The sequence below is a fragment of the Garra rufa genome, chromosome 6 (genome assembly GCF_049309525.1).
Source record: "Garra rufa chromosome 6, GarRuf1.0, whole genome shotgun sequence".
NCBI classification, from domain to species: domain Eukaryota; kingdom Metazoa; phylum Chordata; class Actinopteri; order Cypriniformes; family Cyprinidae; genus Garra; species Garra rufa.
The window spans coordinates 15,347,493-15,373,284 of NC_133366.1; the positions used below are offsets into that span (position 1 = coordinate 15,347,493).

Here is a 25,792-nt window from a genome sequence, read left to right on the forward strand (position 1 = left end):
GCAGACTACAGTGCATGTACATGTGTGTTTGTTTGTGACAGCCTCACCTCGGTCTTGAGTTCAGCGATCTGCTGTCTCAGTTGAGTTATATACTGTCTGGAGTCTGAGTGATTCAGCTGGCCTTGGATCAATCCCTCCTCTTTCTGTAGGCAATATATGCACACACACTTACACTTAATTATACTGATATGATGGCTGTTGTAATGTTTTATGAATGGCCTGTATTTCTCACCTGTATTTCTAGCTCGGCTATCTTTTGCCGGAGTTCAGCCATAGCTGCCATGCTGTCAGCTTCTCTGAGACGGACCGCCATCACCTCTTCTTTGCTCTAAAAGAAAGAGAGCAAGAAAGAAAGACATTTTTTTTCAAAATATTTATACAAAATTCTACATTCTAATTCATGCATTAATCTATAAGCGCTAATTCAGTTGTAGTCTATTTACTAGGAATGTACTGATATTACAATTCTGGCTAATACTGATAAGGCTGATAATACTGATAATTATTTGTCTATGTCTGGTGTGTGATAAAAGATAAATGGCAGATAAACATGTTACGCTATTTTGTCTAAATAAATAAAATATAAAGCAATAAAAACTAAGAGCAATCATTTTTTTTAATGCTGAAAATTAATTTAGACATGATACAGTCGAGGCAAAAATTATTCAGACACCAGATATAACTTTCACTATAGCTTATTTATGTAAGTGGGGATAGCAAAATAAAGTGAAACTGTGACATATTATACCCAAAGATTCTTCATACAGTGGACTACCAGTAAAATTGATCAAAATTTGGGACCAAAAATAAATCAAACACTTTCACCTGAAACAAGTGTTTTTTTCTTTTTACACCACAGAGTGAACAAAATTAAGAATTGCTTGGTAGTTGGTCAACAAAGTATTGACAATTGTGTAAACACTGTCATATTAACAGTTGTCTAAATTTTTACCTTTATACCTTTCTATCAAAGTTATCTGACATTATCAAGATGAATTTGTTCTGACACAGTTTGACTCTGAGCTCTTGTCATATTTTATTGCCATTTTTTGTCACTAAACTATTGCATAACTGTGATAATGTGAGAAATGCTGAAGGTGTCTGAATAAATTTTGGTTTGACTGTAAAATACAATATGAAGAATGGATGGGATTTTCTTATTAAATTATTAATGGCTTTTAGAGATTAAAGACTGTAAAGATTACACAGATTTTTTTTTTTTTGCTAAAGTTTATTTTGTAGTAGAAAAAATTAAATGGTATTTTCTTGTAAAGCAAACTGTAAATGTATTCTTTTTTAATTTTCAACTTAAAAAAATATTTTTACAGTGTAAATGGGGTAAAAATAGAGGAAATGAAATATCAACCAATAACGCTACAAAATAATGTCTCATGTTAGTCAATAACCGACACTCCACTGATATATGACGCATCGCATTTACAGTTTATCTCATTGATTATTCAGTTATCTGTTCTTCCTGTTTTCTATGGCTGTGAATGCACTGCACCTTGCAGTCGGACTCGGACATCTTTCTCTTCATTTCGTTGAGCTGGCTTTGTAGTGTTTTGTTGTGAGAAAGAGCATTCTGCAGTCTCTCCTGCAAGCTGGCACTCTCTTGTTCATGTCTGACAACTAGTTTACAGTTGATCTGGTTCTATGGAAACACAGAGAAAAGTGTGAGGAGGTTGAGTGAATTTGTTTGGTCCCTGAACTCCAACAACAAACAACTTTACTTAGCAAACTTACTAATGCATCATGATTTTAGCATACAAGTTTTACATACAAATAAGTATGACTGCATGATATATATTCATATATACTGTTCATGTATACTGTTATGCTATATTGCTATTTGCACTGTTACATTACGAATTCCACATTTACCTCAAATTAAAACCATAAAAAATAAATCCGAAAAAAAAAAGAAAAACATTATAGTAACTATTTTATTTCAGCTAGTCCAAAAGGAAACATTTCTCAATTTTGTTAAGTACTAAAATAACTAAATATGAATAAATAAAAATGAATCATTACTATTTTAAAAACACTATATAAAATTATAATTTTACAACAGTTATGTTTCTGGTCAGTTTCTGGTCCTTGAATCGAATTGGCTGAGAGGAGTGTGATATTCTAGTTATCACTCTGCTTGTGGTATTTCTTACAGCGTGTGTCATGGTGGACACCCAAATCCACTATAATTTTATAAATACTGTTTTTGTGTCACAGAATGTAGTTTTGAGAGTTTTTAGGTGAGAATGTACTTGTTTAGGCTTCAAATATGCGATTTGTTAATAATAATGTCTGTTTAAAGATTTCATCTGCTCATCATTGTTTTCGGAGATGTGAGCTCCATGGCGTCAGCGGCCATTCAGTGCTCACAACCCGCCGAGAGCAGCTTAACTTCGGCCAGATATTCTGGAATTTGCTTTTGGCTCTGATATCTCTATAGTGGTTAAACATGAGATATAATTCGTTAATCTATTATTTGTTTGAGAGCAATTGTTTTGGCTGAGGGCAAAATCTTATCACATTATATTTCATGTACATTTAATGCTGTATATCAGAGCACTGCCTTTGTACTTTTGACCAATTGCCTAGCAATAAATAATATTTTCTATAAATAATAGTAGTATTTAATAGAACTGTTGTATGAACGCAATATCACACTAGTAGCCGTGCGATATGGCTGTATATCGGGTTGTATGATATTGCTCATATATATATATATATATATATATATATATATATATATATTAGGGCCGGGACTCGATTAAAAAATTTAATCTAATTAATTAGAGGCTTTGTAATTAATTAATCGAAATTAATCGCATTTTAATCGCATATAAATATTTGACCTGAGAACAGTGAAAAGTTTTTTTATATGGATTTTTAGTATACCATTGAATAATGACTGAATACATAAGCTTAAGCAACAAAATATTGTTTATTTTTGTTCAACCAAGTCCAACAGACCAGTGCAATATTGCCATTAATTGAAGCAATAGGCTCGATGTGCTACAGTGATATGCGAATTCCTTGTTGCATAGCTTGCACACAACCATGCTCTTATCGACGCTTCCATCCATTCGTTTTTTATAACAAAATTTCCCATCCACAGGGCCAACCAAAGCGGTCCCATCAGCTTTTTTGTCCATGTTCACTGTGGTTTGTTTTGCTGCGTTCCAATTCGCCTACTTATACTATGCCCTATAAGTATGTACTCTTTTTGTGAAGAAAAGTACATACTTTTGAGTATGTAGCAGAATAGTAGGCAAGCTTTGGGACGTACTACTTCGTCATAACTGCTTCTTTGATGGACGCTCTGTTGCTTAGTTACCTGAATCCTGTCACTGTTTAAACTGCCCTGTCAATCATCACAGTTAACATTATCTACATTTCGTTTAATTTAATTTCCTACCGTATTAGAGAGAAATGAAGAGACACGTTCTTTAACGAGTCTTTCATGCTGAGAACTCTGCTCTTGTGTTTGCTTAATTATGCATTTAAATGTTAATGACCAAACCTATCATTATAAATGTTGCTGCATATGGAATATAACACGGATAACATTTAAAAAATATTTTTTATCAGGTTACACACTGATTATTTATCACTCAAACTAGGGCTGGGCGATATGGCAAAAATGTAATCTCGATAATTTTTTCCCCATATTGAACGATAACGATATATATTTCGATATAAGCTGTTGATGTTGCCAGCTTTAAAATAGTATCCCAACAATGACTAAAGCCACAAAAATGAAAGGGTTCATTAAATTACATTTAAAGTATAGTTTATTAACAAAAACAGATTACAGATTTGGCCTTAAAAATTAAAACAACTTACTAAAATAAATTAAAAAAATAAAAGTTGTGACAGAGTATGGTAAATGAGAGTAAATGTACAAAATGTAAACAAAATTATTGTAAAAACATAATTTGTAACACAATTATTTATTTATTTATTATTATTATTATTAACACAATTGTTTATTTTCTCTATTATAGGTTGAGCTATTTAAATTAGAGGCAACCACTGCATTTTGAAACAATCTACAGTATAAATAACAAAAAATTACGACACAGTTCTTTCTTAATCGTATTAAGTGCAGACAATTCAGCCATAATCTAAGTAGGCTACTCTCTAAATATTCAAAGTGCAAATAGAGACGGATATTTCAAGCATGATACAGAGCTATAGACATACACAACCTATCATAGCCTACATACTAATAACAGCCTAGATATGTCATGTAGCCTAATTTGCGTGCATTGGGGGGATTAAAATTGCTTTTGAATGTGCGTGCGTTTTTTGCTTTCGGTTTCAGTTTTAACAATCGCGCCAAACTCTCAGCTGAGAGAATTTCAACATCTTTGGATAATAACTCGAAGTTAGCTTCACTTTCGTCGCTGCTTCCACTCTCTCTCTTTTTTTTTGTCGTCCTGGTGTTAAGTTTGCTTCGCAAAGTGCGGTAGGAAATGAACTTTGTACTTTGACGTGCACACGCACGCTGTACGCTGATTGGCTGTTGTCGCATATTTCTACTGTGTGATTGGCTCTTAGATTAATCCATATCGAGCAAAAAATGTCTAGAGCCTATCATCGTTATTAACATAAATTTTATCACGATTCGATATGATATCGTTTATCGGCCCAGCCCTAACTCAAACCCCTTTCTCTACCTGTCCATTGGTCGCGTATATCCTCCATGTTTGTAGTTTTTTAACAATTTTTATGCATGTTTGTAGTTCTAATCGAATCCTCGTTCACGGCGCAGTGTGTTGTGGGCAATATTAGCCGTTAGAGTGTGCATTGATCGTTAAGTAGTAGACCATCTGGGAATCTTTGGAATACTTTTTTTAAACATACTACGATTTGGGACATACAATACTCTTTAGGACGGACGCAGCTTGTCTGAACGCTAGTTGGTGCTCCAGTATAATCGGTCCGCCGAATCTCATCCAGTGAGAAACGTTCCGCGGTGCAAAACTAAGTGCGATTAAAATGCGTTAAAAAAATTTTACGCGTTATTTTTGTGTAATTAATTAATCTAAATTAACGCGTTAAAGTCCCGGCCCTAATATATATATATATATATATATATATATATATATATATATATACAGTCATGTGAAAAAGTTAGAACACCCTATTGAATTCCATGGTTTTCTGTATCAGGACATAATAAAACATTCTCTTTTCCTTGGAAGGTCATACATTTTGAAAAATAAACAACAACACATGAAATATTGCACTGCATCATTATTTATTTAACAAAAATAAAGCCAAAATGGAAAAGCCATGTGTGACAAAGTTAGAACACCCTTACTGGTGACGTAGGAATCTGGGACAAAAATTACATGACTGGAAGGCTTGGCAGAAAAAATCCTCTAATATCTAAAAAAACACAACAGCATGTTTATAGATTTGCAAAGATGCATCTGAACAAACTGTAAGACTTGTATACAGGGTATCTGCAGGATTTTTTAGCTCAAATGTAAGACTTTTTGAGTCATTTTTTAAGACCTGCACAAGTAAAATTTATATATAGCAGGGTAGGGCAATGTCTATGGTAACATGTTAAACTGTAAAATGATTTACAGTATGATTTACAGTTCAGATACTGGTTTTCACAAAAACAAAATATTGTGTAAAATTATGTCAAAAGTATTAATTATAATAAAAAAAATCAATCAATTATTATATTATTTAAATAACATATAAATATATTTTGTTATTTTTGTTATTTTGTTATACATTTACAACTCTGCATGTTTGCAGTGTAAAATCTTTGGTTGATTTTCACTTTGGTCAGAACAAAAACAGCAGACGGCCTTCGTGGAAATGCAAATTCATTCTCTGCCAGCAGGTGGTGCTTTCGGAACAGCAGAAATATTGCAGTTTTCGCGAAAACTGCAAATTTAAGACGTCTTGAAATCATAATTAATACTTTCTTGTACCATTTAAGACTTCTTATGGCCTTAAATTTGATACAACTACAATGTCCTTTGAACAGATGAGACCAAAGTTGAGATGTTTGGCCGTAATGCACAGTGCCATATTTGGCAAAAATCTAAAGAACATATCAGCATAAACACCTCATACCAAACGTCACACATGCTGGTAGAGGGCTGATGATTTTGGTCTTGTTTTGTAGCCACAGGACCTGGGCACTTCACAGTAATTAAGTCGACCATGAATTCCTCTATATACCAAAGTATTCAAGAGTCAAATATGAGGATGTCCATTCGACAGCTAAAGCTTGGGTCATGCAACAGGACAATGACCTCAAGCACACCAGCAAATCGACAACAGAACGGCTAAAAAGAAACGAATCAAGGTGTTGCAATAGCCCAGTTGCAAAAGTCCAGACCTCATTCTGACTGAAGTGCTGTGGTGAGAGCTGTGTGCCCACAAACCTCAATAAACTGGAGCAACACTATCAAGAAGAGTGGGCCAGAATTCCTCCAGAACGAAGTAAGAGACTAATAAAGTCCTACAGAAAATGATTACTTCAAGTTATTGCTGCTAAAAGTGCATATACAAGCAGTTGAATCATAGGGGGTCCTAACTTTGTCACACATAACTTTTCCATCTTTATTTTTGTTAAATAAATTATGACACAGTGGGATATGTCATGTGATGTTGTTCACCTGAGGTTTTATTTTCCAAATTTTAAGGCCTACCAAGGAATAGGTCATTTTTGATCATGTCCTGATACAGAAAAGCATGGAATTCAATAGGGTGTCCTAACATTTTCACATGACTGTGTATATACATAAATGATGATAGCTCTAACCTGGCTCTCCAGCTGCAGATTTTTAAGTTTGACCTCTTTGAGTTCAGCTTGACCCTGAGCCTCTCGCAGTCTCAGACTCATCAGTTTGTCCTGTAGCTCATTCATTGCATTCTTTTTAGGAGACTCTTTCCAGTGGCCTCCTCCGCTACGAGACATATGATGCTGTGACAGAAAATAAGATTTGCAAAGAATTAGATTTGTGGAACAGTAGAGGGTACAACAAAGTATCTTGCCACAGCAAGGAATTTCATCGATCCATTTTTTCCCTACAGAAATTCATTATTTTTTCTATGAATGCCAAAACAATTGGGTTAGGTAAGCTTGTAGAGAGATTCTGCACCTGCCAGCAGTGGTTGAGATCAGTAACGGCCTCTTGCATCTCCCTGAAGGAGCGCAGAGTCTCCTGCTCTCTCAGTTTCACCAGCTTCAGCTCCTCCTGCAGCTGAGCTACATTGATTTCATCAGGCAGAGAGTTGTTCCTCTACAACACACAGACAGTATTCAATTAAGCACTACACTTTAGTATCATATAGTAAAAGCTTTGATGGGAAATATAATTTGTATGTGCACAAGCTGTATTAGTCACCAATGAGTGATCTTATCATCACTGATGCAGAACTTAGATTTCATACACAACATTTTTATTGAAGAGTCAAAGACACACATGCACACACCTTCTCCAGATCAAGCACTTTGTCCTGCATTTCCTTCAGAGCACCAAGCAGTTCAGCCTCCTGTAGACGAGACTGTTCCAACTGGGTCTGCAGCCCATTCACAAACTCCTCTGTATACTGCAGACAGAAAGACACAATGGATTGAAACACTGAAGACTGCAGAGTAGGCTATAATGGCTGCTATTACATCACATTCACTTAAGGCTAAAAAGATTGTGACAAATATGAGGATTCTGCACACACTCACACTGGTTTCCATGCTGTATATGGATATTCATAAGCATAATGGTTTTAATACTGTCAAAACTGAATTTTCTATCCCCTTACCCTAACCCTACCCCTTACTGTTTCTGCTATTTTAGATTTTGAAACTTCATTTTGTATGATTTATAAGCTTGCTTCTTCATGGGGACCAAAAATGTCCCCGAAGGGTCAAAAATGACTGGTATTTCTAACCTTCTGGGGGTCACCATTTGGTCCCCATAATGTAGGGAATACCAGGTAGACACATTCACACTGGTTTCTTTTGTTTTATGGAGTCATTCCAGAGGCGTAATGTTTTTTATACTGTACAAACAGTATTTTCTATCCCTTTACCCTAAGCCTACCCCTCACACAAAACGTTCTGTTATTTTAGATCTTTAAAAAGCTTAATTTTGTATGATTTATGAGCTTGTTTTCTCATGAGGACCAAAAAATGTCCCCAAAAGGTCAAATTACTGGTATTACCATACTTGTGGGAGTCCCTATTTCGTCCCCATAATGTAGAGAATAGCAGGTAGACACACACACACACACACACATGTAAAATAAAGCTAAACTGTAGGCATTTCTTCAAAGAATACAGTGGTTTCTTGAAGTAATCCACAGTTTGATCACATTTGATCAAAAATACAGATAAAAACAGTAATATTTTAAAATGTTATTACAATATAAAACAGCAGTTTCTATTTTAATACACTTTAAAATACAATTTATGCCTGTGATGCAAAGCTGAATTTTCACCAGCCATTACTCCAGCCTTAAGTGTCACATGATCCTTCAAAAATCATTCTAATATGTTGGCAACAGTTGTGCTGCCAAATATTCTTTTGAAACCTGTGATAGTTTATTAAAAAGTTAAAAAAAGAACAGCATTTATTCCAAATATAAATTATCTATCACTTTTTAGCAATTTAACACCTTGCTGAATAAAAACATTCATTTCTTTAAAAAAAAAAGAAAGAATAAAACTTGAACGGCAGTGTATATATTTTAATATTTTGCCAAACATTTAAGTAAAAAGGCTAGCTATTAAGAGTTAATAGTTAGATTAATGAACATTATTACTTTGTGGAATATTGATACAGTAAAAGTTTGTCAGTTTATTGAGCATTGGTGTTATTTTAGTAATAAGACTGTTGCCACCATTATATTTAAAGTAATAAGCCCTTATCATGGTAAAATTACTGTAACTCAGTAGACCTCTAGACCCTTACGTTATAAAATAACAATTTCAGCCTCTTTTGCATTTCCAAATAATTTTCAGATTATGTATGAAAAACAACCAGTCATACCGTATATGCCTACTCATAGCAACAGATGTGCATCTGGAAATTTATTTAGTTAATTTTAGCATTATCTATCACTGAAGCAGCAGTGTTGATGTGACTGTGCTTTTGTTGTGTACTGCATATACTGTGGCCTACCAGAGGGGGCTGTGACCTGCCCTGGAGACTTGTGTGAAGACTAGTTCCCACGGACTTTTACTTCTGTTTTTCTTACCTCCCTCCATGCTTTCCAGTCACTTCATCATACCCGTATTACTCAGATGTTTCAATCACAGAGACATTCGCTCATTCAACCTTGGTGTACTTGAAAAGTGTTAGCAGAAGGGACTGGACTTTTAACTAAAAAACCAAAAGCTCTCCTTTCCAATTAGCAAAGCACAGCGGAAATTTCACAAGAGAACACAAGCACTGGCAGAGATCCAGACTCTACTTGTGACATTTTACCGAACACTTCATTTAAAATGAAATCTTATAGGTCAGTATGCACATATGTGTTTGTGTGCTTTAAAAGAGGATGTGAAATGTAGACCACAAATAACATTTCATATCAACCACAGCGAGACCCTCTGCTTCGGGTAATGAAACCAGATTCATCAGATTTAGGTCGAATGAGCAGAAATACTTGCCCTTATACATACTAAATCCCTGTCAGATCTAAATTTGAGCGTTTTTTAATTGTTTTATTTTACAGGAAATTATAAAAATAAAGAAATTAGCAACTCTTTAGAACTTTTATAAAAGAAGTGATGTATGAGTATTTCGATTTGTGTGTCTGAAATGCAGTCATATGTGCGCTGAGTGTGCGTGCACAGAAAACGATTATCAAAGTTCTCTTTTGCCTCTTCTTGTGGTTGAATGGTTTAAAATCACTTAAATGTTGAAATTGGCAAGACTTAGAAATCATTAGTTTATCAGTTTACGATGGTTAAACTAGGTTTAAGCCGTTTAACCCCTAGCTACAAGTAACACAAACGGTTGGCAGTTAGCTGCACATGGTACACTTGTTTTGTTGACATCAGCACCGCTAAAGGACAATGGACAATTCTGAGTGTAACACAGGAAAATACACATGACCAGAGAGCGTTGCTCTGAGTGTGAAACATGTCACACGGGGTCACACTCACACTCAACATGACACACACCACACCCCAACATTTTCTCACAAACGCCATTCACACCAAAATGAAAAAAAAAAAAGAAAAAAAAAAAGAGAATTTCAAAGATACTGATGCTTTAGCATCCATTCTTTTAACTTGTAAGGATGAAAGAATTTACATTCTAATGGTGGGTTCAAACAGTCAACTTGGTTCTACCAGTCATTTTCATAAATCTTACAAGAAAATAATCTCTGACCTGTCAGTGACCCAGTTCAGGGTAATTCTGCCATGTGAAAGCAGATCTTTTGACTCAGAACAGCCTGCAGCCATACATACAGCATAATGATGGTTTAAAAAATGAAAAAATGTTTATATGACATGTGACTTTGCTCAGTTTTGTGGTAAACTGCATGATCGCACACTGCGACTTCAAAAAAGAGAGAATCTTTCCTCATAATCAACTGCTTTATTACGTTTCAATTTAACAGTAGTAGGTACCTTCAAAGGGATGAAGTCAAACTGATTTTCAGATAGTTATAAACTTTTGTTGTTTTCAGTCAAGGGATGTGATTGTTGTGTCTGTTTCACACTGCACACATAAGCAGTGACAAAGCATAACTGGACGAATGGGCCTGCTTTGCAGTGCTTTCACACTGACAGTGTTTCAAAGCTTACACTACATTGATTATTTCACTGAATAACAGCCATAAATTATATATATGATTAGTGTAAACTTCACCCAGAAATGAACAATTTTGTCATTAATCCTGTTATCCTTGGGGTCAATTTGACCCCATTCAATGTTTAACGTATGTACATATATAATTGACTTTTTTTTTTTGCTTCAGATTGAATGACTTTTCCTAATTTAATGGGGAAAACTTGGTAAACATAAAAGTAACATGATATTATTTGTTCAATGTCCTGTACACATTTTGTCACATCGGTGTTCTTTGGGGTCAATTTGACCCCAGGTTCTTTTAGCTGTATAAAACATAAGAAATATAAAAAATTTACACACATTTGTTTTGGGTGATATTGAGGTCACTATAACATGCTATGATTTTATAATATGCACTATAATTTTATATGTTAAGTATAATAAAAATTAAATAAAAAACTAACACAACCATACCTGTAGTATTGCGAGAACCACTGTCAATTGAATTGCTCTCTCAATCGAAAATGGCCTCTACGCAAAGGTTTTCTGTCAGTGAGTTTTTTTCACAGGTGTTTGACAGTGAAAGTGAGGGTGTGTTTCAGAGTGTTGTTAAGTAGTCAACAAAGACATCAATTACCTGACACTAACCTTTTAGCAAAAAAATATCATATTCTAGAGGTTTTAAATTTGGGGTCAAATTGACCCCAATGGGAAAAAGGTGTTAGCGGATTTTAGGGTAACAGGAGGGTTAATAACTCATCCTCATTCTGTTCTAAACCTGTAAGACCTTCGTTCATCTTCAGAACACAAATTAAGATACTTTTGACGAAATCCGAGAGATTTCTGACCCTCAATAGAGAGCAAGGGTCCTTCCATGTTCAAAGCCCAGAAAGGTACCAAGAACATCTATGAATTAGACATGAGTGGTTCATCTGTAATTTCATAAAGCTACAAAAATACTTTTTGTGCACCAAAAAAACAAAACAAAAACAACTTTATTTAAAATTTAGATACCTTATTTAATCAAAAGTATCTTCATTTGTGTTCCGAAGATGAACGAAGGTCTTACAGATTTAGAACAGCATGAGGGTGAGTAATTAATGACAGAATTTTCATTTTTGGGTGAACTATTCTTTTAAATGATCTATATTCAATCAGATTTGCTGAACGGAAAGTGCTCTTTGAGTGTCTGTGGCACATGTTTCACATGCAGTGGCAGACATCTTTTTCAAACAATGGGTAAGCGGTTGACCTAAGTCATTTCATGTTGTTTCATAAATAAAAAGGTTTGCTTAGCATTTTAGCAATATTCCTGCTAGGTCAGCTTGTAGCTACACATCTGCTGTTACCTTGTGTTGCTGAAGTTCACGTATGGTGTCCTGTGCCTTCTCCAGACTCTCGCTGGCCGTGTAACACTGCTGCCGAACCACAGCCAGTTCGCGCTTAATAACATAGTTCTCCTCTGCCTCCTGGGCTCGAGTCACCTGACCCTGAAAGAAGAGAAATGGCGTAAGTTTTTTGTTGGGAGATTTGCATTTTAACTTGTGGTTAAGGGGAGATAAGTATGGCATTCCAATCAAAAAGTAATGAGAGGGGCTACATGCAATGATACATCTGCATCATAAAACCAAAGAAGAAATCTGACTAGAGAATCAAAAGAATCCCATTGAATTTTGATGAATTACATGAGAATGTCACCGGACCTAATACGGAGCCCTGATGCACACTTATGCTTCCGCATCCCACATGCAAGGCGTAACTGCCGGCAGAGAGTGTCAGGGTTAACTTTCATTTGGAGTACCTCTGAGATGTTGTTACAGCCATACAGACAAATGAGCTGTCAAGGCAGTGATGAGAAACAGAAAAACAAATAACCACATTTCATGCAACAGGCCCATTCTCAGAATTGTGTGGAGGAGGCAGCGCCGGGGCAGGAAAAAGAGCGGATTATAGGAGGTAGGTCGAAGAGAAGAAGCATATGATTGAGTAATAAGAGGAGGACAGGCAGGAGGGATTAGTGAGCAGCTGGCTTGACAGTACTGTACCTGAATCAACCTGTCTGCTAAAGCAGCACTCTCCTACAACACCACAAGAAAAGAGGAAGAAAAGGGGAAAGAAAGGGTACAGAGAGAAGAAAGAAAAGGTTGAAAATATAGACAAGAAAGAACAGGGGTAATAGGAGGGAAACAACAGATAAGCAAAAAAGGTGTTGAAAACCACAGACACACATGAAGAGAAGAAAAAGGGAACAATTTTAAAAGTTTGATAGTAAAAAGTCAAGTGGTGAAGGATTGTAAAAGTTGAGTGTAACACAATGAGTGTGTGTTTGGTGAAAATTGTGGGGGAAGTAATTTCAACAGAGGAAGGCAGAGAAAAAGAAAGGAGATGAGACTTTAAATATTTTACCATCAGGAAGGAGGCAATACAGCTGAGCCTTGCTCTAAGATTTGACATGACTCACATAATAAAGATATTTACACTGTTTATGCAAACACAACATAATCAGGGCTATTTTAGGTTCAGGCATAATGGTTAAAAGAAACCATCTCACTTTTTCCAGTGTCTCAATCCTCTGCTTCAGTAGTCTATTTTCTGTACGTAGTCTCTGTTAAAATGAAAGGGAAAGTATTTAAAATATATTTTTATTTCAAAAGCAAATGATTTAAAATAGAAAAAACAATGACATAACAATTTGATGAAAAAAATTACATTTCTTTTTATTATTTTATTTTTAAATATTTTTTAATTACCAAAAATGTTGAATACTTTAATAAGACTCAGTAAGTCAGTAAGACATTTATTTGATTTATTTGATCAAAAATACAGAAAAAAACAGTAATATTGCGAAATGTTGTTACTGTATAAAATAGTTGTTTCTATTTTAATACTTTCAAATATAATTTATTCCTGTGATGCAAAACTGAATTTTCATCAGCCATTAATCCAGTCTTAAGTGTATCATTCTGATATGCTGATTTATAATTAGAATGATCTATTTTGGCCAGTTTTGCTGCCAAAATGTTTTTTGGAACCTTTTTTTAGGATTCTTTGGTGAATAAAAAGTTAAAAAGAACAGCATTTGTTCAAAATATAAATCTTTTCTAACAATACATGTTTTTGCTATCACTTTTTAGCAATTTAACACATCCTTGCTAAATATTACTTTCTTAAAAAAAAAGAAGAATAAAGAACGAAAGAATAAAAAAAAATCACTGACCCCAAACTTTTGACTGATGGTGTATATTGTGAGAAAATATTTCTATTTTAAATAAATGCTGTTCTTTTTAACTTTTTATCCATCAAAGAATTCTGAAAAAAAAGTATCACAGGTTCCAAAAAAATATTAAGCAGCACAACTGTTTCCAACATTAATAATAAATCAGAATATTAGAATGATTTCTGAAGGATCATGTGACTGAATACTGTAGTAATGATGCTGAAAATTCAGCTTTGATCAGCTTTTGATTTTAATGTATATTAAAATAGGAAAACATTTTAATCATACAGAATATTACATTTTCTGTATCTTTTCAAAGGCAGTGTACATAATCCTTGACGAAGCTCAAGTGAAATATCATAGGATGAAAAAGTCAATTGTGTGTTTCAAACTAAATTTACATGTTAGGCATCAAACTAGCCAACCAAGAACCAAGTCTAGGTTTTAAACAATATATGTGACATTGTATCTTAACACACACACATACAAACCTTAATTTCAATCTGTTCCTCCATCTCTTTGTTCTTGATAGTGGTATATTCCTTTTCTAACCTGTGGATAAAAATACAACGACTGAATCTAGACAAGAACTAAACTCTCTTTTATTTATTGTGAATCTCGTTTTAATTTTTGCTCACAGATCATTTATTTACATTTCAAAACTCACTTTTTCATTCTCTTGGGATTGTATCTGACTTGATAAGCCCGTAAAATCAGCTTATCCGGGCAGCTATCAAACTGATGCGGAATCACCTTCTGAAAGTGCTGCGGTGAGATTATTAAACAAACATCAGTTTACATATTGCTGTTGTTTATGTTGTCGCATGTGTAAAACATTGATGATTTTCCCCTAACCTGTGACATTCCCTCCATGTCGAGCTGTATGAGGTCTGTCTGGTTGTACTGCAATATCGCTATTCCGACTCGGAATATGATCTCCAAACCCTGAGAAAACAACACAGTACTCATACAATCACAGACTAACAACACCAACAAATTCTCACACCCTAGTATCTTCTTGTCTCTAATAAGTTCTTATAACACCCTAGATGCATTCACACCTTTGTAAAAAACTGCATGCAACACATAGAGTACACGCAAATTCTGCACTTGATAATGCTTACAGTATTTTTCATAGGAGGGACTTTCCATTGACTTTAATCTTGTCATAGTATTGACTTTACTTTGACCTTTTTACAAACCTTAACATTTTATATTTTAATTATAGAATACTAAAATGTTTCTTTGTACGCTTAGTTTGATCAGGACACAAAAACACTTTTCATTTGAGTTTTTCAGATTTTGCTAACTTCCGTGAACAGTTAGCAGTCAAGTCTGTAACATGCATAGATGCACACAAAGTCTCTTGTGTCCATACCTCATACATAAAGATGTCAAAGATACGTGTAGCTATTGGCAGGGGCAGGAAGGTAAGGAAGAGTGTGAGAAACCAGGACGAGGCGTACATAGATGTATGAAAACTCTGAGAACGGAAATGAACGTTCAGCTCCGGCAACTGCTCCTGATCACAAAAACGAAAACATGATATCAGCCAAAAAAAAAAAAAAAAAAAAAAAAAAGTACAGTGAAAGACATCTCAATGGATTGCCTCTTGACTGTGTTTATGCACTATAAATCTGTTGCCTCCTTGTGGACAAACATGGCATTACTCCAGGCATCTTGGCATGCAGTATGAGATATATAACAAGAGAGAATCCACCTGTGTCTAATCATTGGAAAAATCACAACAATAAATAAGACTTGAATCATGTTTGCCTTTTAGGCCAATCATATATCAGTTATAACGTTACAAAAAATTTCAAATTACTTCTGTTCTTCAAAATGTTTTGCAGCTTACACAAAGGTACTAACTAAGCAGCACAACTGCTTTCACTGATAATATGAGAAATGTTTCTCGAGCAGCAAATCAGCATATTAGAATTATTTCTGAAGGATCATATGACACTGAAGACTGGAGCAAATCAAATCTGAAAATTCAGCTTTAATAAACTGTATTGACCCTGGACCACAAAACCAGTCATAAGTCGCATTTGTAGCAATAGCCAACAATACATTGTATGGGTCAAAATTATTGGTTGTTCTTTTATGCCAAAAATCTTTAGGATATAAAGTAAAGATTATGTTCAATGAAGATACTTTGTAAATTTCCTACCATAAATATATAAAAACGTAATTTTTGATTAGTAATATGCATTGCTAAGAACTTCATTTGGACAACTTTTTCTCATTTTTTTCCATCCTCAGATACCAGATTTTCAAATAGTTGCATCTCGGACAAAAATTGTCCTATCCTAAAAACAATACATCAATGGAAAGCTTATTTATTGACCCTTCTGACTGGTTTTGGGGTCCAGGGTCACATATTAAAGGGATAGTTCACCCAAAAATGAAAATGTGATGTTTATCTGCTTACCCCCAGGGCATCCAAGATGTAGGTGACTTTGTTTCTTCAGTAGAACACAAACAAAGATTTTTAACTCAAACCGGTGCAGTCTGTTAGTGATTTAATGGCAGTGAATGGGCACCAAACCTTTGAAAGTAAAAAAAAAAACATGCACAGATAAATCCAAATTACACCCAGCGGCTCGTGGCGATACATTGATATCCTAAGACACGAAACGATCGTTTTTTGCGAGAAACTGAACAGTATTTATATAATTTTTTACCTTTGATACACAGCAATGTCCACCTCAGCTCAGCATCCTCTGGCGTAGTATACGCAAACGCCGGAAGGGGAAATCGGCGAAACAGTCTCGGATGAGTTCGCACAAGCAAACGTAATCTTTTAGCTTTAAATCGGTTTGAACAATCAGAATAAGCAAGTAATTAACATCTTGAATAGCCGCTATACACCCAATCTCTGTGCACTGTGTAAACAATGAGTGTCGTAAACAAGCGACAGATCGCGCTCGGGACAGTTGTTGGACATGGCTGTATATCAAAGGTAAAAAAATGATATAAATACTGTTCAGTTTCTCGCAAAAAACAATCGTTTCGTGTCTTAGGACATCAGTGTATCGTCACAAGCCGCTGGGTGTAATTTGGATTTGTCTGTGCATGTTTTTCTTTACTTTTAAAGGTTTGGTGCCCATTCACTGCCATTAAACCACTAACAGACTGCAACGGTTTGAGTTAAAAATCTTTGTTTGTGTTCTACTGAAGAAACAAAGTCACCTACATCTTGGATGCCCTGGGGTTAAGCAGATAAACATCAAATTTTCATTTTTGGGTGAACTATCCCTTTAAATCCTATAGTTTCTATAAACTATTCATCCTTACCTGTAGCAAGTGTTCAAACTGGTAGATACACAAACCCAGTTCAGCCATGCTGGGTTTAAACAACTCTCTAAGCCTGTACTCCTGCATCAGTCTGACAAACACACAGAAAGCCTCCTCCTCTGGCATCTACAAACACACAATGAATGATGAATTTGGTTTATGCAAAGTCTGGCTCACAGACATTTCTTTTTACGTTACTTTAGTTTATAATGATAAGCAAAACGCAGAAGCGAACCTGCATAAGCAGCAATCCTACTATGAAGGCACTGCCCTGACAATAACCAACTTCACGATCAACCAGAGAATATGCCTGTGAGATCAAGAAACATACATGCAGGTTAAAGTTATAGTTAAACAATTGTTCAGACTGAAGACTGAAGAAATGGCTTCTGAAAATTCAGCTTTGCCATCACAAGAATAAATCACACTTTAAAATATATTAAAATTGAAAATAGTTGTTTTAAATTGTAAAAATATTTCACAGTATTACAGCTTTTCTTGTATTTTTCATGTTTTGTATTATTTCCTGGTCACCTCTGACTTTTATTGTACTGAAGCATTAGCCTCATTCTGCTAAATTTCTTCTTTATATCTACAGAAGGAATATGACAGTTTTCTATTTTTGGGGGGGTAACTAATTAATACATTTTTGTAATCCCTTTTTTTTTTGCCACTTTATTCGATCCACTCTCTTTCTTTCACCACCCCTTTCCATCTTTCTCACCTTCATGACATTAAACAGAACTTCCTGTCCCAGGCTGTCCTGGCCTTTAAAGAAGTCGTGTTCTGGATATGTGCGGGCAATATCTCTGCGTATGAGTTTTTCACATGGTGAGGACATCTTTAAGAGTTCAGAGTACTGATTCTTTACTGGCATGTCAGTGGCATTACATAATAACTGCCAAACGATTGCTCGGAAATGATGAGGAATGCCTTTCCTTATTAGCTCCTGCAGATAGAGAGAGGGTACAGCAGAAAATGAATGTACAAGTTTCAGATCCATTTTTGGAGTGTCTATATTGTGGGTTAACACATCGTCAAAAAATGGACCAATCAATCACCTTCAGAAGTTTGTCTTTCTTTCGTCTCCACTCGTCCCACTCATTGACAATCCGCCCCCACAGGATCCAAGTGTCTTCTTCTAGATGGGACAGGTTGGAAGATGCAGATGAGCTCGATACCAGAGAGGAGCCGCTATTCCTCCGAGATCCACTCATTGAGCGCATGGATTTGGAATCTGCTTCAAGCAACCTGAATGCAACACAATACACGGAGATCACAATAGTGTTGCTTAGTGGTTAAAGATCTAGGCTGCTACCCAAAAGGAAGTGGGTTCAAATTCTGCAATGGAGGTTAAACCTATACTATTGTTCAAAGGTTTAGGGTTTGTAAGATTGTTTTCAAAGAAGCTAATAGTTTTATTCAAGTAGGGCACATTAAATTAGTGACAGTGATTGTGAAGAAAGTAAAAGTGACAGTAAAGACATTTACGTATCAAATAAATGCTGTACTTTTAAATGTTCTATATTCATTACAAAATCCTGAAAAAAATGTAACAGTGTGAACAAAAAAATAAGCAACAGTTTTTAACAATAATTGTAATAAGAAATGTTTCTTGAGCACCAAATAATGATATTAGAATGATTTCTGAAGGATCATATGACACTAAAGTAGTAATGGCTGCTGAAAGTTTTGCCCTGGCTCTTTCAAGCTTTATAATGGCAGTGAATGGGTGTTGAGAATTTGAAGAGAAAAATGTGTGTCCACCCATCATGAAAAGTTCTCCACACGGCTCCAGGAGGTTAATAAGGGCCTACTGAAGTGAATCAAAGTAATGCATAGTGTAAGCTCCAGTGAGAATATGCTAGTCTCGCGAGAACCACGTTTTGTTTACAGCAAAGTAAAACCTCTTGGCTTATATCGAAATCCTCCGAAATCCATTTCTTTACAAATCCTCATTTTCTACTTTTAAAAAGTAGTAAAGTTTTAAATATGGATATTTTACTTACACAATCTCATCGTTTCAATTCAGCAGGCCTTTATTAACCCCCTGGAGTCTATGGAGTACGTTTTAATATAACTTCGATTGTATTCGTCTGAGAGAAGAAAGCCATAAGTCATATACACTGCCACTCAAAAGTTTGGTAAGATTTTTAATGCTTTTTAAAGGAGACTTTTCTGCTCATCAAGGCTGTGTTTATTTTGTTAAAAATACAGAAAAAAAACAACTGTAATATTATGAAATGTTAATACAATTTTAAATATTGGTTTTCTATTTTAATATACTTTAATATATAATTTATTCCTGTGTTGCAAAGTTGAATTTTCAGCATCATTACTCCAGTATTCAGTGTCACATGATCCTTCAGGAATTATTCTAATATGTTAATTTATTATCAGTATTGGAAACAGTTGTGCTGCTTAATATATATATATTTTTGGAACATGTGATGTGATGTATTATAAAAAGTGATAGTAAAGACTTATATTGTTAGAAAAGATTTTGAATAATTTTGAAATATTTTGAATAAATGCTGTTCTTTTTAGCTTTTTATTCATCAAAGAATACTGAAAAAAGTAAAACAGGTTCCAAAAAATATTAAGCAGCACAACTGTTTCCAACACTGATAGCAAAAGTAATAAATCAGTATGTTAGAATGATTTCTGGAGCATCATGTGACACTGAAGACTGAACGGCTGATGAAAATTCAGCTTTGCATCATAGAAAGTATATTAAAATAAAATAAATAACTGTTTTTTTGAATTGCAATAATATTTCATAATATTAGCTACTTTTTTCTTTTTTCTTTTCTTTTTTTTTATAAAATAAATGGAACTTTGATGAGCATAAGATACTTTTATGAAAAATATAAAAAATCTTACAGATCACAAATTTTTGAGCGGCAGTGTACATATAAAAGAACTATCCTTTAATAAGACTTAATAAGAGTTAAAAATCATTTAACACTTTTTTTCATTTTTTAAAGAAAACTGCTGTACTGTCACTTTGCTTGAAGTGATACGCTACAGTGATCTGTCACAGCCCATTCAAGACGGCCAAAACATTCATTGTTTTGACATTGTTTAAATTTTGTTATTAAATTAACATTAGATGAAGTTTTCTTATCTCAAAAGTAACAAAGCACAGAACTTACTGTGATTTACTGGATGAGATGTGCGCTACAAGTAATGTGCAGTGAAGTTTTGTTCACACATCAACTGAAAACAGCCAAGACTAAAAGAACAATTGTTGGGATTTAAGAATCAGTACCGTTCATTAAATTGAGAATCAAGAAAAATTGAGAAATCTAATAACCCAGCCCTAGTTGCAATGCTAAATAGTTTCAATGTCAAAAGGCCCACCTATGAGGCCAGCTCTAAGATATTCTGGCCCCTAGATATGGCTTAGGTTCCTCCTTTGAATGTAAGATTTTAGGGCCCTTTCTCTTCTCATCATAACATGCGATACGGTTCTAATCAGTCTGTCACTGTCTGTGCTTGTAATGATTTTAGCATCTTTCTCGGACAGTTTTAAATGCTTCCACACTGCCGACATGTTTGCTGCATTAGTGCGTGCCTCTATTTGATCGCGTCATGTCATAATGTTCGGTATAATTTATTTGGCCTTTTTGCTTATTCCGGTTGCTGAACATTTGGTGCATCCCTAATTGAAATGACTGAATTTCGCTTGCGAAATTTCATCAAGCAATGGTAACTGTGACCTTTAGTGGATGAGATACTGTATTTTTCTCTGTTTTATCATCTAGACGGCAACCATAAATGAATATGTAAGTCTGATCACTCCTAAAGTATGTCAAATGTCCACAGCACACACTCTGTGGGACACAAAGTTTGTTCAAATTCCTAGTCTAAGAATGAGTAATAGTAAGTGATGGTTGTCTTGGCAAAGACCACTAAACACAATACAAATACTTCCTTATACAAGCCTGTTGACTCCACCACCACTTGAATTCAAAATACTGTATTCCAGTCAGACTATATCGGCTGAATAATAGTACAATATAATATAAATAATGTTTTGTGAAATCGTAAGGAATCCTGGCGATCTGTCTGACAGAAGCACAGAGAATGTTTAAACAAATTTCTCAAGTGCAGCTGCGGTCCTCTTAAATGTTCCATTAAAGTTTTACATTCAGTTTGGTAACTGCTATTGTTATTGCCAGGTAACCACCACAACTGATTTATAGTGAAAGCTTGTTGCATATCAGCTGTTACAGGAAGAGAAGCTTAACTGCTATGAGTTTGCCACTCACAGGTCAAATGATAAACCACACACACGTAGCTTTTTGTCTCAAGCGTGCAAAGTGTTCCCTTTGTTGAGGCGATGCTACCTTTAGAGTGATCAAGTATCAAAGAGCAATATGCTATGTGCGTGTCTGCACATCACACGCACATAGCGTGTTGCGCTTTGATTCTCGCTTGACATTTGCTCTGCGCAGTTGCCCATTTGCTCACCCCTGATGTCATTTCAAATACTCACATGTTTCCAGACAGATTTGGAACAACTTTTTTCCATTATATGCAAATTGTGCTTTTTAAAAAGCATCCTGGCCACTACTTTCTAATATATTCAAAGTGAATGAGGACTGGATCTATTAAAAGTCTATATGCATTATATAAGTCATATGATAGCTTTGTGTGATAAATAAAAAATGTAGGTTGTCATTCTTCCTGTTCAGTAAGCTGTTAACCGCAGAGACCAGACCATTGAGTTAATAAGTTTACCCTAGAACTGGTTAAATCAGATTTGTGGACAAATAATACTAAAACAACTCAATTATTGAAATAAAATCAGTTTCCCAAGAACAATCCTGACATTGTTACTTCTCTCATGGTCATGCCAAGAAAAGCTACAGCAATTTCCAGGGAATAATGACAAAAAAAGTGGCAACAACTTTATGCTACAGTCAAACCAAAAATTATTCAGACATCAGATATAATTTTTTATATATTTTTTAGTAGGTGCAAGACACTGTAGTTCATTTATGTAAGTGAGGATAGAAAAATAATGTAAACTGTGACATATTATACCTAAAAATTCTTCATGCAGTGGACTACTAGAAAAACTAATAATTATTTGGGACCAAAAATTTGATTTGAGACTTTGACTTGACCCGGTTTTAATTCATACATTTTTATCAAAGTTATCTTACATCACAATGAATTTGTTCTGACACAGTTTAACTCTCGAGTTCCTGTCATATTTTATTACAATTTTCTAAACTACAGCAAATAAACTGTGATAATGTGAGAAATTTTAAAGGCGTCTGAATAAATTTTGGTTTGACTGTATATATCCAAGTGAACGGATTATCAATGAATAAAAAAAAGTAAAGCAAGGAATTCATTCTAACCATTGGTTGTTGGTTGGATGGAGGCAGATCTGAATGTGAGCTTGCCGTCAATTGTAAAAAACTGAATTTAAGTGGACTAAATTATTGCAGAAGTCCAGCATACGTCACCAGAGATGAGTCTGTTGTTTGACTGGAAGATTGCGATATGATATTTTGATTAAGAATTATGAGGTCAAAATTTTGTCATTTTGGTACTTGATATTCTGGTCCTCATTACTTTTCATTATCTGGAAAGCCTGGATATTCAAAAAAAAAAATGTAATTTTCAAAAAAAAAACGAGGGTGAGAAAAATTTACATGGTTTTTTACATGTTTTTCAATTTTTTGGTGAACTCCACACTCTTAAAAATAAAGGTGCTTTAAAAGGTTCTTCACAGCGATGCCAAGAAGAACCGTTTTTGGTTCCACAACGAACCATTCAGTTAAAGGTTCTTTAAAGAACCATCTCTTTCTTACCTTTTTATAATCTGAAGAACCTTCTTTCGCCACAAAGAACCTTTAGTCAAACAGAAAGGTTCTTCAGATGTTAAAGGTTCTTTATGAAACCATTTAAACAAAAAGGTTCTTCTATGGCATCGTGAAGTGTCGTTCTAAATCTGTATGACTTTTTTTCTTTTGTGTAATGTTAAAGGGATAGTTCACCCTAAAATGAAATTACTCACCCTCATGTCGTTCCAAACCCCTAAGACCTTAAAGGAACACTCCACTTTTTTTTGGAAATAATCTCATTCTCCAACTCCCCCTGAGTTAATAAATTGAGTTTTACCGTTTTGAAATCCATTCAGCCGTTCTCCGGTTATGGTGATATCACTTTAAGCATAGCTTAGCATAGATCATTGAATCCTATTAGACCAATAGCATCACGTTCAAAAATGACCAACAAGTTTCAATATTTGTCCTAATTAAAACTTGACTCTTCTGTAGTTATATCGTGTACTAATACCGGCGGATAATGTAAAGCTGCTATTTTCTAGGCCGATAAGATTAGGAACTACACTCCCAGTTGGAGAATGAGCCTATTTCCAAAAAAAGTGGAGTGTTCCTTTAATTTATCTTTGTAACACAAATTAAGATATTTTGATGAAATCCGAGAGCTTTCTGACCCTGCATATACAGCAACACAACTGACACGTTCAAGGCCCAAAACGTGGCAAGGACATTGTTAAACAGAAGAGAAGAAATTGTTGAATGAAGTAATTATTTTTGTTTTCTTTACACACAAAAAGTATTCTCGTAGCTTCATAACATTATGGTTGAACCACTGATGTTACATGGACTATTTTAACAATGTCCTTACTACCTTTTTGGGCCTTGAATGTTTCAGTTGTATTGCTGTCTATGCAGGGTCAGAAAACTCTTGAACTTCATCAAAAATATCTTGTTTTCTGAAGATGAACGAAGGTCTTATGAGTTTGGAACAACATGAGGGTGAGTAATTTATGACAGTATTTTTATTTTTTTGGTGAACTATCCCTTTAAAAAAGGTCTTTTGAAGAATGCTGGTAACTAAATAGTTTTGGTCATTGACTTCCACCGTATGGACAAAAAATATTGGCAAACTGTTTGCATGTACAGTATGTTGCACTTGTTTTACCTGTTCTGTTCCTCCAGTTTAGCCAAAAGCTCGAGCTCATCTGGACTGAGGTTCTCTGAGTCAGCCGGGGAGGCTGCCGGGGCGGAGAGCGCAGCATCATGGGAACTGGAATCCGGACTGAGCACTGGACTGCCAGCTAAAGGAGGGTCAGTCTCCAGTCCGGGAGGCGAGTTGAGGTCCTCCAGCTGAACGGAACCTGCCATCCCTCCCTCTCTCTCTGGGCTGCTGCTAGGGCTTGACATGACAGAGGAACCCAGGACAGGAAAAGTCAAGCAGTGACGTGGGGACGTGGAAGGATGCTACAGGGGTCTTGGCGCCGTGGACGTAGACAGGCCTCCTTAAAGACGTGTTTATCAGGACTGGGTTAATCTGTGGAAAGGAGGGTAATAAGTAATTGAAAAAAAGAATTGAGATTTCAAGTATGGCTGCTGTGATTAACTAATTAATCACTCAATGATTATGATGAGAGGGCTCTAGTATTGTGACGGCTGTCAAGCTGTTATTTCTGAGGGCAGCTATTTCGGTCTTGTCTTTCATATTCAGTCAATTTTATCATGAAAATTAAACTATAAATACCGTTTTGACCTGCTTTGATGAGGTGTGACATTAAAGAGTATTTGCCTCAGTTCAAGCAGCTGCTTGGAGCAAATGTAAACTAATCATCTTTTGCTCTTTACAACAACAGCGTGAAATAAACAACCACAGAAATCATGTTGAATGATACAGTACTTACTAAACTTATGGATCAACACTTGTGAACAACAAGTGTTACTTGAGTAAGCAAAATTAACATGTACCTTAAATAAAAGAGTCCATTTCTGATTATAATCAGTACTAGTCGCTGTTCTGCTGGATTTCTTTTGGACATTTGTCCTCATACAAATTTGACATCTGTATTAATAATAAATGAATTCTAGTAACTTTACTCTAGTAAAATGAATAAACCGTTGAAAATTAATGGCAGAAGTTACAGTTTACAAAGGATTAATGAACTAATCAGAAAATAATTGATAGATTTACCAAAAGGAAAATAATGTTTAGATTTAGGGATGCACCGAATGTTTGGCAACCAAAATGATCCGAAAATAGTAAAGTAGTACTGCGGTCTTCTTGTGGGTTTCTGCCAAAATAAAAGTCAACATTCATAAATGTTAGTATTGTAATTTTACTGTTGTTCTGTAAAATAAAATAAAAAGTAAGACAAAAATGATGATAACAATTATTAAAACAGCTCTATTATTACATTTATTATAACATTCTCTTTTGCTCAGCAAGGCTGCATTTATTTGTACATTTAAAAGCAAATGCATGATCCAAGAAGGGGGGGTCTTAAAAATGCCCAAAGAATATTATTTTACTATTTACTTATTCATTTTAAGTTAAATTGTGCTTTGCTAGTAGGCTATAATGTCTACTAGAATGTTGAAAATGTTCAGTGTTAAATGAATATTTTTAAATTGTTGTTTTGTAATAGATTTTTTTTTTTTTTTTTTTTTTAAGGCAAGACAAAACTGTAAAATGC

The 25,792-nt window shown here is 34.9% G+C and overlaps 1 protein-coding gene across 1 annotated transcript in view; it reads right to left on the reverse strand.

The window, feature by feature from the left end:
• Nucleotides 1-24,512, reverse strand: part of evi5l (ecotropic viral integration site 5 like) — a 46,750-nt gene extending 22,238 nt beyond the window's left edge. The window contains exons 1-18 of the mRNA XM_073842854.1: nucleotides 24,271-24,512; nucleotides 18,363-18,552; nucleotides 18,026-18,250; nucleotides 17,537-17,611; nucleotides 17,302-17,427; nucleotides 15,380-15,523; nucleotides 14,857-14,946; nucleotides 14,669-14,766; nucleotides 14,493-14,553; nucleotides 13,336-13,389; nucleotides 12,830-12,862; nucleotides 12,134-12,274; nucleotides 7,477-7,593; nucleotides 7,143-7,283; nucleotides 6,803-6,964; nucleotides 1,508-1,654; nucleotides 233-328; nucleotides 48-143 (exon numbers count right to left, since the gene is read on the reverse strand). Of these exons, the coding sequence (XP_073698955.1) occupies nucleotides 48-143; nucleotides 233-328; nucleotides 1,508-1,654; nucleotides 6,803-6,964; nucleotides 7,143-7,283; nucleotides 7,477-7,593; nucleotides 12,134-12,274; nucleotides 12,830-12,862; nucleotides 13,336-13,389; nucleotides 14,493-14,553; nucleotides 14,669-14,766; nucleotides 14,857-14,946; nucleotides 15,380-15,523; nucleotides 17,302-17,427; nucleotides 17,537-17,611; nucleotides 18,026-18,250; nucleotides 18,363-18,552; nucleotides 24,271-24,512 (2,238 nt within the window). The remainder of the gene's footprint in view (nucleotides 1-47; nucleotides 144-232; nucleotides 329-1,507; nucleotides 1,655-6,802; nucleotides 6,965-7,142; nucleotides 7,284-7,476; nucleotides 7,594-12,133; nucleotides 12,275-12,829; nucleotides 12,863-13,335; nucleotides 13,390-14,492; nucleotides 14,554-14,668; nucleotides 14,767-14,856; nucleotides 14,947-15,379; nucleotides 15,524-17,301; nucleotides 17,428-17,536; nucleotides 17,612-18,025; nucleotides 18,251-18,362; nucleotides 18,553-24,270) is intronic.
• Nucleotides 24,513-25,792: the final 1,280 nt, after the last annotated feature.